Raw genomic sequence first — 17358 nt, 5'->3', positions numbered from 1 at the left:
ACAGCCCGCCCGCCGCCCACAGCATGGCTGCCTTTGCCTTGCCACAGGAGGGCACGGGGGTGGGTGCTGGGCCGGGCGGGGGTGGGGCATACAGAGGTGCTCCCAGTGGGCTGGGTGCGGGGGTGGGGGATCACATGCCAGGCAGAGGCAGACGCTGGGCCAGAAGCAAAAGGCAAAGCCAGGCTGGGGCCAGTCCTGCATGGGATGGGGGCAGAGGGTCCCACCCTGAGCTGGGGCTGGCTAGCAAAACAGGGCAGCAGGGCCCTGGCAATGGAGGGCCGGGGCAGGGGCACAGCTCGGCACACGGGAAGACAAGGCAAAGGGCAGGGGTGTGTGCAGACCTCCCCGCCGAGCGATGGGGAGCGGAATCACCACGGACGCTGGCTAATGAATTGCTACTGCACCCAGGAAGTCCAGACACTTTTCTGTAGGTCCTACAAAAATAGAGTACATTTGAATGGCACAGAAACGAAACCCTGCAAAGCCAGGTGTTTGAAACGCAGAGGGGCAGCCAGCCTGGGCAGGATCCCTCAGAGCAGAGGGCTGGACACAGGGAACGCTGAACCCAATGGGCCGTGGGCAGGGGATGCCAGGCATGGGGATTGCACCCGGAGGGCAAAGCTGGGGGAACTGGGCAGAGCAGCCCTGCTCACAGCCCACTAGCTCCTCAATGGGCACCTGGAGGGCGTAGCTCTAGCCGCAAGGCGTGTGCCTTACTCGGTCTTTGCCCTGCCTGCCAACACAGCCTCTGTGGGGAGCAGGCCCACAAAAGGGGGAAGCCGGTTTTCGAAGAGGAGCATAGAGATCCCAAGCCCTGGGCTGGACCCTGCACTGACTGGGCAAACCCGCAGCCTGGAAGCCGCTCCGGGGGGGGGGTGCAGAACAGGGGCTTGGCCAGGGCAGGGCTGGCACCACAGACCGCCCCTGGGGGAGCCCCACCTCACAGCAGGCTGGCAGGCGACGCGCTGCGGGGCTGTGCCACCGAGCCTGGAGTTCGCGCCAGCCCCTGCTCAGCCAGCGAGCCTGGCAGCCACGGAGGGACTCGGCTCTCCCCGGCGGAGGGGGGCCTCCCTGCCACGGCCCAGCCCCATTCCCACCACCACACCGGAGCCAGCCGGGGGCGTGGGGGCGTGACCAGCACAAGGGGCCTTGGCTCGGGGGAGGCCAGCAGCCCTGCCACCTCCTCACAGCTCGATGGAGGCTCTGGGGCGCGGCAGGAGAGGTGACAGGGCCCATACGGCAGAGGGATGATCCCGGCGCCCCCCAGCCGGCTACGAGCGGGTGCCGCTAATCCCCTCCCGAGCGCTAAGGGGACCAGCTGTTAATCGGCTCTTCCCAGGCTCGGGCTACAGCAGCCGCAGGCCCAGCTCCCCTTCCCCCATGGACCAGCCATGGGCACAGCCTGCCCCCGTCCGCGAAGGGCCCCTATGCTAGCTGCCCCCCAAGCAGCCGGCTAACACCCATCTGGCGGAAGGGGCGGGGTCCAGCTCACGAGGCAGCGAGGGGGCAGCCGGCACACCGGGCCCCCCGGCTCAGATCTCGGTGGCGGTGATCTCTTCGAAGCAGATCTCGGCCCCGGGCAGGCCGCGCTCGTCCAGCCGCGGGGCCTGCAGCTCCAGGCTGAGCTGGTGCAGGTGGTGCTCCAGCTCCCGGTTGCGCCGGTACATCTGGACATAGTTGTGCTGTAGCTGCTTCTGGTAGCCGATCACCTGCTCCTTCTCGCCCTGCCAGGTGAGCCGCTCGGCCTCGAAGGCGGCCCGCTGCTCCTGGCCGCGCCGGCGCTCCTGGAGCAGCTCGGCCCGCAGGCCCTGCAGCGTCTCGGCCGCCTGCCGCTGGGCCTTGGCCTCGTCGCTGGCCCACAGCAGGCTGGGCTCGGGCGGCTCTGGGCAGCGGGGCGGGCGCCGCGCCCCCCGCAGCCCCGCCGCCTCCTGCTCCAGCCGGCCCAGCTTCTCCCGCAGCAGCTCGGCCTCGCCCTTGTGGCGCTGCAGCTCGTTCTCGCACACCTCCAGCTCCAGCGCCCGGGCGCGGGCCGCCTCCTGCAGCCCCAGCGCCCGCTCCTCGCCCGCCTGCCGCTCCGCCCGCGCCTCCCGCAGCTGGGCCCGCAGCAGCAGCAGCTCGGTGCCCCGCTGCGCCAGCTCCGCCTGCGACTCCCGCAGCTGCTGCTTCAGCAGGGAGATCTCGCCCGACTTCTGGCACACCTGGGGGGCGGGGCGGGGGTTAGGCCCTGGGGCTGGCCCCGCCCCGACACCCCCCCCCCCAAAAGGCAATGGTCCCCCCAGCCTCCAGAACCTCCCACCCACCCACCCAGCCGCCAGTGGGGCTGCCCGAGCCAGGCCCCGCCCCTTCCCCCCATGGGGTGGCCCCGAGAACCAGGATCCTGCCCCTAAGCGACACGTTTGCCAACGACACATCGTCCTAAACCAGCCCCCAGAACTGGAGCTGCCTCCCAACGGGGCGGCTTGGCTTTTGGAACCAGCACCAGCACCCTCTGCACCCGACAGGGCAGGAAGACCCCACCGCCCCACTAAATGAGCGTCCTCCGCCAGCCCCCCGCGACTGCCTTCCAAGACGGTGAGGCGAGTAGGTCGCTCCCTCTCCACCGGGGAGGGAGACGAATGAGGCAGCCTTCGGAACCAAGCCCCACTCCACCTCGAGGCACAAACCGGCAGCCGCTGGGCAAGGCCCAGCCGAGCCCCCGAGCCGCAGAACGGGAGCAGGACACATGGGCGGCTGGGGACCTGCTCGGAGAGCCCTCGAGTCTGAGCTCCCTGGGGCCGGGTCCCAGCCAGATGCCAGGAGCAAGGGGGTGGTGAGGGGGGGCGTTTTGGAGCCTAGAGACCTCCCCATGGCACGGCCCAGGCCGCGGGTTCTCCTGGTTGTTGGGAGGTGCCAGAGCAAGACCCATACCAACAGGTCTTGCCCAGGGACACTCCTTTACGCTGGCCTGGCCTCTGCCCTATCTGGAGGGCCCCCCCATCTCCTGTGCCTGCTCCACCCCAGCCAGAGAACAGCCCCGAAGTCACTCCTAGGGCAGATCTCCCAGACAGAGGCAGTCATTAAAAACTGCCCGGGACGGCGAATCCAGCAGAGCCCTGGGGGAACGGCTCCGACCATGAACTAACCTCCCCGTGCAAACGTCCACCTTGGCTGGCTAGCATCACCTGCCAGGCATCGAAGGGCGTCAGCCCCGGCCCTGCGAGGCCGAAGGGCCCACCGTCGAGTATTTGCTCCCCAGGTGGGTGTTTCTAGACTGGGATCGAGTACCCCCCTCGACCTTCTCTTGGCGGAGCTGAACTGACAGCCCCGCGAGTCTCACCCTCAGGGCTCCAAGGGCCCCGGCCAGTTGGGATTGGAGCCAGGGGTCCCGTCCCACCCGGTCCCGGCTCACCTCCCACTTGGTCTCCTCCAGCCGCGGCCCCAGCTCGGTCTGCTCGCGCTCGAAGGAGGCGCACTTCTTCTCCAGCAGCTCGCGCTCCTGCAGCAGCTGGGCAAAGTCCTCCTGCAGCTGCTTCTTCTCCTGCTGCAGCTGGAAGATCTGCAGCTGCAGCACCTGCTGCGTGCGCTGGGCCTTCTGTGCCGCCTGCTTGACCTGGGAGGCGTAGCCCTGCCGCAGCTCCTCCATCTCCTGCTCACAGTGCTTCTGCTTCTCCTCGTACACCTGGGGCCGGGGGAGAGCGTCACCCGGGGGGCCCCGCGCGGCCCCGGCCCCCAGACTCTGCCCTGCAGACCCAGCGCAGCCCATGGGCTGCCCCCGATTGCAGCCGTCCTCCGCTAACACTGGGGGTGCCCTGCACGCACTACAGCTCCCAGCATGCATTGCGTCGCCCAGGCCTGAGCACATGTGGAGATGCGGTTCAGGAGACTACAGCTCCCAGCATGCACTGCATCTCCAGGGCCTGAACACATGTGGAGATGCGGTTCAGAAGACTACAGCTCCCAGCATGCATTGCGTCACCCAGACCTCAGCACATGTGGAGATGTGGGTCAGGAGACTACAGCTCCCAGCATGCATTGCATCTCCAGGGCCTGAGCACATGTGGAGATGTGGTTCAGAAGATTACAACTCCCAGCATGCATTGCGTTGCCCAGGCCTGAGCACATGTGGAGATGTTGTTCAGGAGACTACAGTTCCCAGCATGCATTGCGTCACCCAGGCCTGAGCACACGTGGAGGTGTGGCTCACCAAGACTACAGCTCCCAGCATGCACTGCGTCGCCCACACCTAAGCACATGTGGATATTGGGTTCAGGAGACTACAGCTCCCAGCATGCATTGCATTTCCAGGGCCTGAGCTCATGTGGAGATGTGGTCCAGAAGACTACAGCTCCCAGCATGCATTGCGTTGCCTAGGCCTGAGCACATTTGGAGATGTTCAGGAGACTACAGTTCCCAGCATGCATTGCGTCACCCAGGCTTGAGCGCACATGGAGGTGTGGCTCACCAAGACTACAGCTCCCAGCATGCATTGCAGTGGCAAGTCTACTCTGCAGGAGGTTGTGCACTGCATGCTGGGTGTTGTAGGCTTCATGGGCTGCCTGTTCACACTGAGAACATGGGGCCCCACCGACAACCCTGAGACCTGCACCCGGCCTGCCTTCCCCCACGGGGAGCCCACGCTCAGCAGTGGCTCTCTCAGGCCAGGCCTGTGGTGCCCCTGCACCCCAGTACGGCTCTGCCGGGGTTACACAGCTCCAGGCTGGTCAGCTGCACGGCTGCTCCAGCAGGGGGAGCTCCGGAGCGCAGAAGACATTTACTGCCTGCACCCCTAGGGGGCGCTCACAGCAATTGGGCTCCAAATGCACCAGCCTGCCTCCTGCCCCTCCCCCACCTCCGCCCTTCAAACACCAACCCCCCCAGCCCCTCATGCAGCCCATCCCCACCTCTGCCCCCCCCCACACGTCCCCTCTGCTCACCAGCTGGCCTGTCCATCCTTCCCAATTGGCCCCCACATGCACCAGCCCCCCCCAGCAGACACCTCCTAGTGTCCAATCGCCCCCAAATGCACCAGGCCCCCAAATGCACATTCCCAGAGCCCAATTGCCACCCACATGCCCAGCCCTCCACGGACACACCCAGCGCCTCCGGCCGCCCGCAGTGGCAGGACTCCGGGGGGCTGGGCTCTCCCGCCGAGCCGGGTACCTGGCAGATGGCCACCTCGTTGTCGTCCAGGCTCTGGCGCAGGTGCTGCAGCTCCGCCTCCCGCTCCCGCAGCTTCTCCTCCAGCTCGCGGACGAGCAGAGCCTCGTCGCCCTCGACGGGTGAGCGGGCGCAGGAGCCGCCGTCGGAGGAGGGGGGCCCCCGCCCGCTCAGGGACCCCGTGCTCTTACTGGAGGAGGAGCGCCCGCTGTCCGAGTTGGAGGGGCCGGCCAGGCCCCTGGAGCCCCGCTCCGGGTACCCACCATGACTGTCCAGGCTGAGGTGGCCTATGCAGACGGTGCCCGGCTCCGGTGGCTGGCTGCAGCCCGTGCTGTAGGTCGGCAGGCTGGAGAGGGAATTGCGCCCCGAGTCCGACAGGGTGCCCGAGTGGGCGCTGTGGCGGCAGCTCAGGGAGTGGTGCTTCTCGGCGCTGGCCGCGGCGGTGCCGCCCAAGAGGTGGGCGAGGCTGGCCTGGCTCTCGGGGACCGCCGACACCCCGGGCCGCGGCACCACGTAGCCCGGCAGCGAGGAGTTCCTGCCCTTGGGCACCACCGGCTTGAAAGCCGTCGGGCGGATCAGGGTCTTCTCGACGTTCTGAAAAGCACAGAGCAGAGACTGTGGGGCGGCAGGACGGGGGCTGAGGATGCCCCCCCACCCACCCCTGGCACAACACAGTGCCACCCCTGCCAGGTGTTCAGACCCAGCCCAGCGCCCCAGGCTCTGCAGCCTGCCAGGAAACATGGCACCTTCTGATCAACACCTCATCATAACCCTCGTGGGGAGGCAGCGTGGCCTAGCGGACTTGGACTCAGGACACCTGGGTTCTCGTCCCGGTTTGGCCCCTGGCCCGCTGCGTGGGTGACCTTGGGCAAGTCACTGCCTCGCTCTGTGCCTCAGTTTCCCCCTCTGTCAAATGACAGTGATGCCATCCTCCTAATGCGCTTTGGGATCTCTGGCTGTTACGTGCTGTCCAACAGAGTGGGTTGGGGTCGGTGCCGGGATCCACTCCCCAGCCAGGAAATGGAGTCACAGAGTGGGCAAGTGATTTAAGCAAGGTCACCCAGCCAATCAGCAGCAGGGCCAGCCCCCGCAAGTCTGGACTACTAGGCTACACTCCCTCCCAGAGTCTGGGGTAGAACCCAGGAGTCCTGGCTCCCAGACCCCTTCCTGAGCCCCCGGCCCATGCCTTCCTTTGTTCAAGTACAGACAGTGAAAAGGACATTTTTTCCTCAGTTGAAAACCGTAAAGTAGCAGCCGAATAAGGAGGCAGGCAGGGGGGCTGAGACCCAGGCCGGGGAGCGAAGACCCAGGCCGGGGAGCGAGAACATCCCCTGCCAGACCCCCTACTGGCGCACAAGCCAGGTCTGATGCCAATACGAGAAACATCCACCAGTGGCCATTCATTTCACTTCGCCAGTTGGCCCAAGCCCCATGGCTCTGCCTGGGTGACGCGGGGTAGGAGGGGGGCTGTTCCTTCTAGCCAAGCCACGGCCTTTGGTATTCACGGGGGAAAAACATTCCAAATTTTCGGTTTCCTCAACGAAAGCGGACACAGATCCTCTGTGTGGTTCCCCCTTCCCCGCTGAAATGAAGGGGGGAACCCCCCCCCCCCCCAATAGACCATTTACTAAACTGCCCTCCTCTGATAAGGGCGGGTCAGGACCAGTATGGCAGATCGGGGGCATCTGGCTCAAAATGAGCCGATGGCCCCCAAAAGCCATCGCTGGCTCCCAGCCAGCCCTGGGCCCCCCAGCACACAAGGACCCTGGGCGAGGGGGTTATCGGCCCAGCTGCCCACAGGGCCAGGGTGGCATGAGTTCTGGGCAGACTCAGCAGAGAGGTCAAAGGCCAAACAGGCCACAGGGACTGAGCCCCCCTCTCCGCGTCTGCCCCCAACCCTACCCCCTCGCCCGGCTGGGCCCCTGACCCAGAACCTCTGGCCAGCTCTCGCGGGCTAAAGGGGCAGGTCGGCTGGGGTCGCCAAGGTGGACCAGAGGGGCCCAGGGCAGATTAGGCACTGGCACTGGCTAGGCACTGGCAGCAGGTTAGTGTGACCCCAGGGTTGCCCACAGCTCCCAGTAGCCCAAGGGGGCCTGGAGCAGCTGGCACAGCAAGGGCATCAGCTGCTCTCTTCAGACACCACTGCTCAGCTGCTGGCTTTGGCATCCCTCTGGCCTGCCCCACTGGAGCGTGCCCCTCCAAGAGGTGTGAGGACCCAGCCGCCATCGACCCCAATCTCTTCCCCATCCCCAGGTCATCCCCTTCCTGCTCCCAGCTCTGTCCCCAGTTCTCCAGGGGCGCAGCTCGCCCTGCAATGGCCCTGCCAGGGGATCTCACCAGGTTAAAGGATTCCCGGAGCAGGGCCTATGGAACTCCTTGCTGCAGGAAGGTAGGGGCCATATTCTAGGGCTGAAGCAATGCCACCGAGCCAGGCCAGACTGGGGCATAGCCTTTGCCAGCCACTCTGGCTCCCTGGCACTCCACTCCACATCCCATACATGGGACCTCCAACCCTCAAGACATGGCACATTCAGGGCAGTGGGGGGTCACCTATGTATCAGGAAGTGGGGTGCCTGCTGCCCACCAGGGGGTGTCGCCTGTGGGAGGGATTTAAGAGCCATGTTCCCTGAAGCATGAGCCAGCAAACCAGCCCCGAGCCCCAGGAACCAAGGCAGCCAAGGGCACCAGCTGTCCAGGGCCCAGCGCCCGAGCGCCAGCGATCACCCTCCCAGGCGGGCACTAGAGCTCCCACAGCTTGGCCTGGAAGCGCCCGGGGCCGTCCTCGCCCTCAATGGCCACCAATGGGTTAATGCGCCCTGGATCTGACGGGGCAGCGGGGGGCCGGAAGAACCCACATCCCCTATAAGAACAGGAGCACTAGGGATCGGCGGCTCCCACTTACACTAAGCAAACAGGGTTGCAACAGTGTGTGCCCACCGCCCAGGTCAACCTGGCGAACTAGGGCCAGTGACAGTGAACCTCCCCCAGGGCAGAGGGGAAGCCAGAGGCACCTGCGGGTTTAGTGGCATTGCCAGGTTAATTAACCCCATCTCTGCAGCTGGAACGGGGGGGGAGGGTCGATCCCCACGAATGCCAGGCAGCTGCCCACTACCTCTGCAGCTACAGGACGCTGCCAGCGTCCCAACGCTGCAAAGGAGCAACCAGGCAACAGCAGGCACCAAGAAAAAGTACAGGGAGATATGATCACCGCAGCACAGGGCCTGTGGAACTCCCTGCTACAGGAGGGTAGGGGGCTGGACTAGGCTTCCTTGGGCAGCTCCTGCCCACCTGATGCTACCTGCTGGCACCACTAATGATGGCACAAATACCCAGTAAGGAGGGGAAAGCACCGTTGTGAGTCAGGGTGGAAGCCCATGGCCGGGCGGGTCAGGAAGTAACTAGATCCCCACCCTCCCCATGGACGACTGAACAGGTCAGGTGTATTGCTGGGGTGGGGGCTGACTGTCTCTGGAGCCGTAGGTCTTGGCCACTGCTGGAGGTGGGATGCCCAAACCGGGTGCCCCAAAGGCCTGGCCTGGCAGGGGGAGGGGATGGACTCAGCCCAGCCACAGACGCCCCCCGATCTTCACCTTCTCCAGCTGCCCGGAGACGGGGACCAGCCTCGGGGGCGGCCCCCGGATGTGGCTGCTCCGAGCCCGCTCGTCCCGCGGCTCCTCGGCGTCGCTGCAGGGGCTGACGGGGGACACGGCCTCGGCCCAGAAGTCCTCGCTGGCGTAGGCGCCGCGCCCGGGCGCCAGGCCGGAGCAGGGCTTGGGGGGGGGCAGCCCCTGGAGGGGGGCGGCCTGGAGCAGCCCGTCCTGCTGGCGGAAGGGGCCGGGCGCGGCCTTGCACGGCCTCTCGTGGCAGGGGCGGCCGGAGATGAGGCTGCTGACGCTCCCCATGGTGCCGCGGGCGGAAGCGGGCGAGCGGGTGCTGGCGCGGAGCTGGGTGGCCGCCTCAGAAGCGGGCTCGATGGAGACGGGCCGGGTCTGCACTATGGCCATGGTGTGGGGGCCTCAGACGGCGGGGACCACGCAGGCAGCCTGCAGGGAGAGAGGGAAACCAGCACTGAGCCCCGCTGGGATGGAGCCCGCGGGCACCGCTGCCCCCCTCGCCCACTGCCCTCCCACGGGGGCACCGCTCCCCACCTACCTGCAGGGGCACTGTCCCCCCCTTCACCCACCGCCTTCCTGCTGGGCCACCGCTCCCCACCCCCCATATCGCCCACCTTCCAGGGACACCAGCCCACCGCCTGCCTGGGGGGCACTGCTCCCATCCCCCCCGCCTGTGGGGACCCCACCGCCAACAATTGCTCCCCACCCCCGATATCGCCTGCCCAACTGCCAGGGAAACTGCCTGCCCACTGCCCCATCACCTGCCGCTCCCCCATCACTGGAAGAGCTGGGGGGAAGCCCAGGGCTGGGCTAGCAGGGGGCTGCGGGTCGGGAGTGAGGGGCACCAGCAGAGCTGAGAGAAACAGGGTGACACTGAGAAAGGAGAAACGCAACAGACTCTCCAGGAGAAGCTCCCGGGTGGGGGGGTCCCCCAGGGAAAGGGGGGGCCCTTTGCTCAGCCATCTAGTCCTGGATGGGACAGAGCCCCTGGAGGCAGCCCTGATCCAGGTGGGGATGGGCTAGATGGGGCAGGGGGGGTGGAGGGGGCCGGCTCCTGGGACCAATCTTGGCCTGGGAGGCTCAGGTCCTCGGGGGGCTTTCAGTGCCCCCTTTGCCCCAGACTCCCCATGGCGGGGCTGGCACAACTCACTGCCCATTGAGGAGCTGCTGAGGCTGGCCCAGCGCCGTGCCCGCGGGGCAATGGGACAGAAAAGGATCTCCAGCCCCATGTCTCCTGTGCCATCAAGCCACGCGCTCCTGCTACAGCCATGGCCAGCCCAGGGAGGGTGGGGGGGGCAGCATAGCCCAGGGAAGACCCACTCGCTGCAGCCCCAGACCCTGAAGAATTCACACACCCACCCACCCCCCACATTGCAGCACGCTGGGTGTGAGAGAACAGGCATGACTGGGGGGGGAGGGGGAGACTAGCACGAGGGCCGCCAGCTGGGCCGACCCCCCTGGATTGCACTGGGCACTCCAAAGCCAACGGCCGGCCCCCTTCCCAGGTGCTCCCCGGCGGGCTCCTGGCAACATGGGCAGGATTCTGACCTGGTCAGGGCCCTGGCAAGGCCAGCCACATGCTGCTGGCCCCGGGGGCCCACCGGGACAGGCCCGGCCCCGCCGACCACCAGCACAGGAGAACAGCGCCCTCCTGTGAATCATGGAGTCAGCGCTGGCGTGGGGCATCACGTGTGGTGAGCCAGGGAGACCCCAGGGGAGAGCTGCTTTGCGCCCCAAAATTCCCGTCGGTTCCGCGCAGCCAGCTTGACCCACAAGGACGGCTGTGAGCACGCAGGGGGTGCGGGAGACGTGCCCACCCCCCAGCTGAGCACTGATACCAGGCCGGCCTGTTCCTTACGCACCCTCTCACAGCGCTTGAGACAACTTCCTCTCCCTCCAGCCCGGTCACCACCGGCCCCAGGCCTCCCGTCAGCACGCTGGGGTTACGGAGGCTGGCGCCCGCATGCCCGCAGCCCAGGCTGCAGCTGGCTCCGAGGATCTGCAGGGCCTGGGCTCACAGCTGCCTTGCTCCCCTCTCTGGGGGGCTCCCCCCATCTCCACCCCGCTCCCAGGACCACACAGCTGCAGTGAGGAGCCCACCCAGCCGATCCAACACGGGTACAGGAGTCGGGGGGCCTGGGAGGGGACCCGCCTCTCAGCCCCAGCCAGCCCACAGCCCGGTCCCCCAGGGCATCCGGGGCCGGCGTGAGCCAAGCTTGGGGCTCCATCCAGCCCACAGCAGGCAAGGGACCACAGTACAGACACCACCGGGTCACTGGCATTCGCTGCCCCCTCTGCCCACCAAGGCGCCAATGACTGGGCCATGCAACCAGCGGCCTCCAGGCCCCTTTGGGCGCCGGTATGCGGGGAGGGGCTGCCCTGCTGGCCAAAGGTCCCTGAGCTTCTGGGTAGCTCGCCACCGTGCCACACACGCCTGCTGGGTAGGGGGGAGCCTGGTATGGGGCCCCGTGCTCATCCCTGCATCCCTGAGGCGACCGCTCCGCCCCAGCCCCGCTCCTCCCCCGGCCTCTGCATGGTGCTGTCTGCACCACTCTGCCCCAACCCCCCCAGTCTCCCCCCCAGCATGGCCCCTGCCTGCACCGCTCCCCCTCAGCCTCACACCGGCTCTCTGCAGAGCTCAGGGGAGAGTCTAGGTTCTGCCCCGCCCCCCAGGGGCTCCCATATGCCAGTGGCACAAGCCAGCCTCCCTGCCTGGCAAATTCAGGCAGCCCACGAGGCAGCGTCTGCTCTCCCCACCCTGCCAGCCAGCCAGCCATGGGTCAGGGTCGCTGAGCAGGGACACCCCCGCTCCCCGCCTGGCTCCCTGCACCAGCGACAGGTCTGAGGCCTGGACATATTCGGAGCAGAGCCCGACTCCTCCTGGCCCAGCCCAGACACCGGGCCCGGAGCAGCTCTTTAAACCAGCCCAGCTAGGACCACTCCCAGCCCCACGTCCTCCCCTACTGCCACGGGCGTTTGCACAGAAGCCGGATCTTCGTTCCTGGCCCAGCTCCTGCTGCCGCATTCCCCCTCTGATGTCAGGGTCCTCTCGGTCCTGGCACAAACAGCATCGCCCGGCAACCGGCCTGGGCCGGGCGCGGATTAGGGAGCAATAATCCAGCAGCAGCCACTCAACTCGGAAGGGACAAAAGAGACGGTTTTCCCGTAAATGCCCCTGGCAGAGCCACACCTGAACCAACAGCCCAGAAACTGGGGGGCACCCGGATCCCAACTTCACGGCTGGGCCGTCTGAGCCGAACCGAGCACCCCAAGCAGCCCAGAACCTCCGCCGGCAGGCCCAGCCAGAGACAGGGCCAGGGGGAGAACAGAGTCTAAGCAGGAAGGGTTTTCATCAGGGGGGAAGTTAAGGGGATTGTCCAGGGAACCCGTGAGCTTGTGTTTCTTTAAATCAGAGCAGGGCCGAGCGAGCTACAAACTTGATCCAACACACACAGCCGAGCGCACGCGCCGGCCGCAGGCCCCAGCGGCTGCTTGGTTGGCTGGCTTCGACACGGCCGGGGAATCGCGGGCGCTAGAACCCCACGAAGCGGCGGGGAGCCAGGGGACGAGGTCTCTGCACCAAGAGGCCAGCGCTGCCTCGGCTGCAGGGACCTGGCCCGCGGAGGGCGAGCCGGCAGGCAGTGCGTGGACACGCACCGCTCTGGGAGTGGCAAGGCCCTGTCCGATCAGAGGGAAGACGGTTCCCCCCGGCCTGTGTGACCGGGGCGCTCAGGTGGGCAGAGCACGAGTCCGCACTTCACATGGGCACAGACAATTGGGCTGCGACACCAGACGGGTCAATTTCCGGTGCCCCTAGTCAGTTTCACAGCCGGGTCCTCAGGTTTCCAGATCCATCCGGATTGAAGGTCTAGAACCCGGGCGCAGGAGCCCGACACACACAGGGGGCAGTGGCTGCTCTTGAATCTCTTCAGTCACATTTATAAACACCGCCCCTCCCGCCCCGTTGTGTGTCAAAGCCCCAGGGAGAAGAAGGACACCGTGCAGTGGGGTGGCAGCCAGCACCATCCAGGGACCACGTGGGGCAGGACACGCTCCAGATGCCAGCCAGCCATTTACAAATCAAATAGCCCAGCTCCCCCCCGCACAGAGCAACCAGACAGACGCCCCCGCCGCCTTGCACACCCCACAACCCTGGCTACGCCCCCTAGCACTCTGCACTCATCAACAAGGCCACGGGGAAGGCCACAAAAGAGATGCTAGGTTGGGGTTGATAAGGCTCCTGGGCTGGGACTCAGGAGACTTTGGGTCAAGTCCCATCTCTGCCACTGACTTGTCATGTGACCTCGGGTGAGTCACTGACTCATTCTGTGCCTCAGTTTCCCCACCCACAAAATGGGGATGGCCGCTCCCTCCCTCGCAACAGGGGCTGTGTGGGTGGGAGAGTAAATCCGGGCCGTACAAGGAGCTAGACAGATGAAAAGCCCAAACAGGAAACAACAAGGCCAGAGAAATGAGTTCGAGGACTCCCTGGAGACGACTCAGCGGCCCAGCTGGGCAGGGCCTGACCCTTTAAGAGCCATTCCCGCCTCACCAAGCACCAGGGCCACGTGAGGAACACACGGAGTTAACGAGCGATGATCACGTGCCCACAGACCCAGAGCGATGCCCCCTCACTGCCCTCCCCCACCCCTGCAGCAGGTGCTGGTTCAGTAGGGAAGCAAGGGATGGAGACAGATGCCAACTGCTATACCAAGTTCCCTCTCCCCTCCCCCCCAGCTCTGCTGGTGCCCCTCAATCCCGACCCGCAGTCCCTCCCCCACGCAGGACCTGCTCTCTGCTGTAACCCCCACCACTGAGTGGCCCTGCAATAGAAGAATGGTCCCATCCATGCCCCATGAGGGGGGCCGCGATGCAGCCTGGTAGAGTTAGGGAGCACCCCAGCCTTGCCAGCAGACCCAGGGTTGCTGCGCCTTGGGGCCCTGCCCACAGGAGTCACTGTACAGGCACGACCCAGCCATCCCAGGCGGGGAGGGGCTGATGGTCTGAGCACATGGGTTAGGACCCTCCCACACTCCGTGCCTCAGTTTCCCCATCTGTAAAGGGGGCTGGGCTGGGAGACTGAATGCTGGCTCCCCCCTTGGCCAGGGCTGGTTGGTCCCCATGCTAGGCTCTGCACTCTTCCCCCGGGAGACAATCCCCCAGGCTCACAACCCGGCCTGCATCTCCCTTGGCTCAGACCCATGCCCCCCCGCGCAGCCCCCATCCATCTCACCCCGGCCCCGCGTGCTTTGTTGCCGGCTGTTTGTCTGGCAGTTGGAGGCTCCTGTATTAGCTTGGAGCCAGCAGCTCCTCTGCACCACCAGCCTGGCCAGGGTGCCCCCCCGCAAGTGAGGGGGATGGGGGAGACCTCCCCTCCCCCGCCCATCCCCTCTCCCTCCAGAGCAGGGGAGGCGTCTGCTGAAGTGATCAAGGTAGAAGCCCATCGGCCTGGAACAGACTCAGCGACGCTGACACCACGGAGCATCTGGGCCTGTTCCCATTTCACGGGCCGTGGAGCACGGCCAGAGACGCCTGCCAAGAGACAACCCCCAGCTGCCCCGGCAGGCGTGGGAGCCTGCATCATCTCTCACCCCCAGCTCTGCCCGTACCCCTCACTCCCGACCCACAGCCCCGGGCTCCCCTCCAGTGCCCCTCAATCTGGACCCTCAGCCCCCTGGGCCTCTCTTGTGCAGAGGTGCCCATGGTGCCCGCCAGGTGGTAGCTGGGAAGGGCACAGTCGGCAGGTGAGTTACTAGCAGAGACCCACCAAGCTCATTGCACAAGTGAGCTCGCCAGGGTCCGGGGCCAGGCCTGCTGAGGGGCTGAGTGCAGAGCCGCTCGCTGGATTCCCTGACCTGTGGGCTAGGCTGGCCGAGACACGGGAGCCAAGGCCGGGATCCGGCCCAGAACTTCTCAAGCCAGGCTCCGAACTGTGCAGACGCCCCGGCCCCCCAGGCCCTGAGCCCCCTGCAGGAGCACGTGGGCTGGTGGGAGGCTGCATCCAGCCACAGAGCAGCCCATTCCTCCCCCCCTCCCTCCCCCGCCAGCCCACGTGCCCCTCCCCTGCGCGGCCTATTTCCCCAGGCTGGGAGGACAAAGCCCAGCGAGTTCTCGGCTGCTGCTCCTCTGCACGAGGAGTCCCCCGGGGGTCCACGTGGGGGGCAGCCATGCCGAGGAGGGAGGGGGGGTTAGTCAGGCCATGCTCCTCAAGAACCTCTCCCCCAGCGTCCCTTGTCCTACTGGGAGATCAAGGCCCGGGAAGAAAGTTACAAGGGTGCTGAGCCCACGTGGGGGGGGGGCACCCTAATGAGCAGGGCCAGTCCCCTGGGTCCCCAGTACATCTGACCCCCAACCATTGCCCTTCTGCACCAAGGGAACCCTACAGAGCTGCCCCTGCCCCCCCATGGGGCCCATCAGTGAGGAGGGGGCCTGGCACCAGCGCTACCGTCACTGCGCCCCCCCACCGTGGGCACCCCGCACTGCAGGGCAGGTAGACAGCCAACCCAGCCAGCTTCTCGGGGGATGGCCCAGGAGCCATGCCCCCAGCAAGCCAGACCTACGGATGCCGAGTTCACCCCACACAACCAGGCCGCCACCGCTGACCCCCGACATCAGTAACAGGAGCTGGGGGGGGCACTCCCCAAACTCAGCCTCCCCCGTGTTACCCCCTTGCCGTGGCTTTGTTCAGCCTGTGTCTCTGGGGCCCAACTGACAGGGCTGATCCCACCCTCCGGGGGGGTCCCTCCAGCCCCCCCCCCAGCAAAGCCCCCCTTTCTCAGGCCCTGCCCATCGCTGGGGTCGGCCCCCAGCCCAGCCCAGCCCGATCCCACACCTGGAGCCTCATGTGGGTCTCCCCCAGTTCCCAGCCCCCTGCTCCACTTGGAGCTGCCCAGCCCAGCGAGTAGCCCTCGACGCCGAGGGGCCCAGAGCGGGACCAGGCTACGCCAGCCAGGGGCAGACCGCGAGAGACTAGACTGGCGGAGCTGTGGGCCCTTCCCTCCGGGGCCAGTGGGCAACCCTGTCGAATCCACCCCACCAGCCGGGTGCCGGGACCAGCGGCCTCCCGCTGTGGGCGTGGGGGGCTCCGCAGCCGGCCAGCGTTCCCAGCAGGCCCCGGGGGACTCCGAGGAGCCTCTGGCACGCAGCCCCCACTTGCCGCTCGGTGCCGGCAGCTTTCCCAGGCCTGGCACGTGGCGTGAGGCCAGGCTGCGTCAGGAGAACAAGGCGGGCGGCTCCAGGGGGCTGCGCCGTGCCAGGGAAGCCAACGTGCCATGCAGCGATGCAGGGGGAGATGCTCCAGCCACACTGGGAGCCCCGCAGAGCGTGGCCGGCCGCAGCCCCCAGGACAGAGACAGGCACAGAGGCCTGCCCCTGGGCCGGGCTCCCCATGGCCACCTGGCACCAACTCCACGGATAAACAGCATCCAACAGCACGGTGCCATCCTGGGCAATCCGGTGCCCCTCACCACACACAGACCAGCCTGGCCCCTCCAGCCCCCTGTGCCCCGTACCTGCCACCACACATGGACCAGCCTCGCACCTCCAGCCCCCTGTGCCCCATATCCCCCACACACACCAACCAGCCTGGCACCTCCAGCCCCCTCGCCCCATGCCCCCCACAGACCAGCCTGGCACCTCCAGCCGCCTCGCCCCCCACAGGCCAGCCCGGGCCGCTCGCCGTCCCACGGGGCGCCCTAGCCCCAGCCCGGCATTAAGGCAGGATTCCCACAGCCCCGCAAGGGGCCCCACGCGGGTGCAATGGGGCAGCCGGCCCTGGGGGACGGGGAAAAGGGGGCTGGGGACAGGAGGAGGCTGGAGGAGGGGGGCAAAGGACGCGGCGGGGGGCAGGAGAAGAGAGCAGAGGACGCGGGGGCGGGGCAGGAGAAGGGGGCAGAGGAGGAAGGGGGCAGAGGACGCGCGGGGGGCAGGAGGAGGGGGCAGAGGACGCGCGGGGGGCAGGAGGAGGGGGCAGAGGAGGAAGGGGACTGGGGGGAGGAGGAGGGGGGCAGAGGACGCGCGGGGGACAGGAGAAGGGGGCAGAGGAGGAAGGGGGCTGGGGAGAGGAGGAGTGGGGCAGAGGACGCGCGGGGGGCAGGAGAAGGGGGCAGAGGAGGGAGGGGCTGGGGGCAGGAGGAGAGGGCGGGGGGGGCAGGGCCTGGCTCCCGGCCCCTTGGCGCTCAGGCCGCCCCACCTGCTGCTCCCCGCGCCCCAGCGGGATCGGGGCCGGGATCGGTCCCCCCCGCACCCACCTTCGCCGGCCGCCTCCATGTCGCGCTGCCGGGCGGCCCCGCAGCCCCGCCCGCTCGGCTCGGCTCGGCTCGGCCCGGCCCAGCCCGGCCGCCGGCTGGAATCGGCCCCGCTCGGTCCCGCCCCCTGCCCGGGCTGGCCCCGCCCCAGCCCCGCTCGGGCCCGCACAGGCCCCACCCCCTGCCCCGCTCGGCCCCGCCCCGATCTGCACCCCTGCCCCGCCCCCTGCCCGGACCGGTCCCGCCCCCAGCCCCGCTCGGCCCCGCCCCCTGCACCCGACAACATTCTGCCGTAACCCCCCCACTGCCCCATGAACTCCACCAGGGCACCCCCACAGTCCCACACCCTCCGCTGCACCCCC

The 17358-nt window shown here is 67.3% G+C and overlaps 1 protein-coding gene across 1 annotated transcript; it reads right to left on the bottom strand.

Moving 5' to 3' along the window:
- Window positions 1–74: 74 nt before the first annotated feature.
- LZTS2 (leucine zipper tumor suppressor 2) lies at window positions 75–17070 on the bottom strand. Its single transcript, XM_074960072.1, has 5 exons — window positions 17000–17070; window positions 8727–9179; window positions 5140–5730; window positions 3389–3658; window positions 75–2198 (listed from the first exon to the last, which is right to left on the bottom strand). Exons 2-5 carry the CDS (start codon window positions 9138–9140, stop codon window positions 1533–1535), a joined length of 1941 nt encoding a protein of 646 aa, XP_074816173.1. The 5' UTR covers window positions 9141–9179; window positions 17000–17070; the 3' UTR covers window positions 75–1532.
- Window positions 17071–17358: the final 288 nt, after the last annotated feature.

The sequence above is a fragment of the Natator depressus genome, chromosome 7 (genome assembly GCF_965152275.1).
Source record: "Natator depressus isolate rNatDep1 chromosome 7, rNatDep2.hap1, whole genome shotgun sequence".
Lineage (NCBI taxonomy): Eukaryota > Metazoa > Chordata > Testudines > Cheloniidae > Natator > Natator depressus.
This window is presented reverse-complemented; position numbering and strand designations above follow the sequence as displayed.

Bases quoted from the DNA above. Each gene is read 5' to 3' on its own strand.
- LZTS2 (XM_074960072.1), bottom strand. From the start codon at position 9,140: ATGGCCATAGTGCAGACCCGGCCCGTCTCCATCGAGCCCGCTTCTGAG. The intron at 5,731-8,726 runs GTGAAGATCGGG...TGTGCTTTTCAG, and splicing joins TCTCCGGGCAGCTGGAGAAG to AACGTCGAGAAGACCCTGAT. The intron at 2,199-3,388 runs GTGAGCCGGGAC...CCCGCCCCCCAG, and splicing joins TGGAGGAGACCAAGTGGGAG to GTGTGCCAGAAGTCGGGCGA.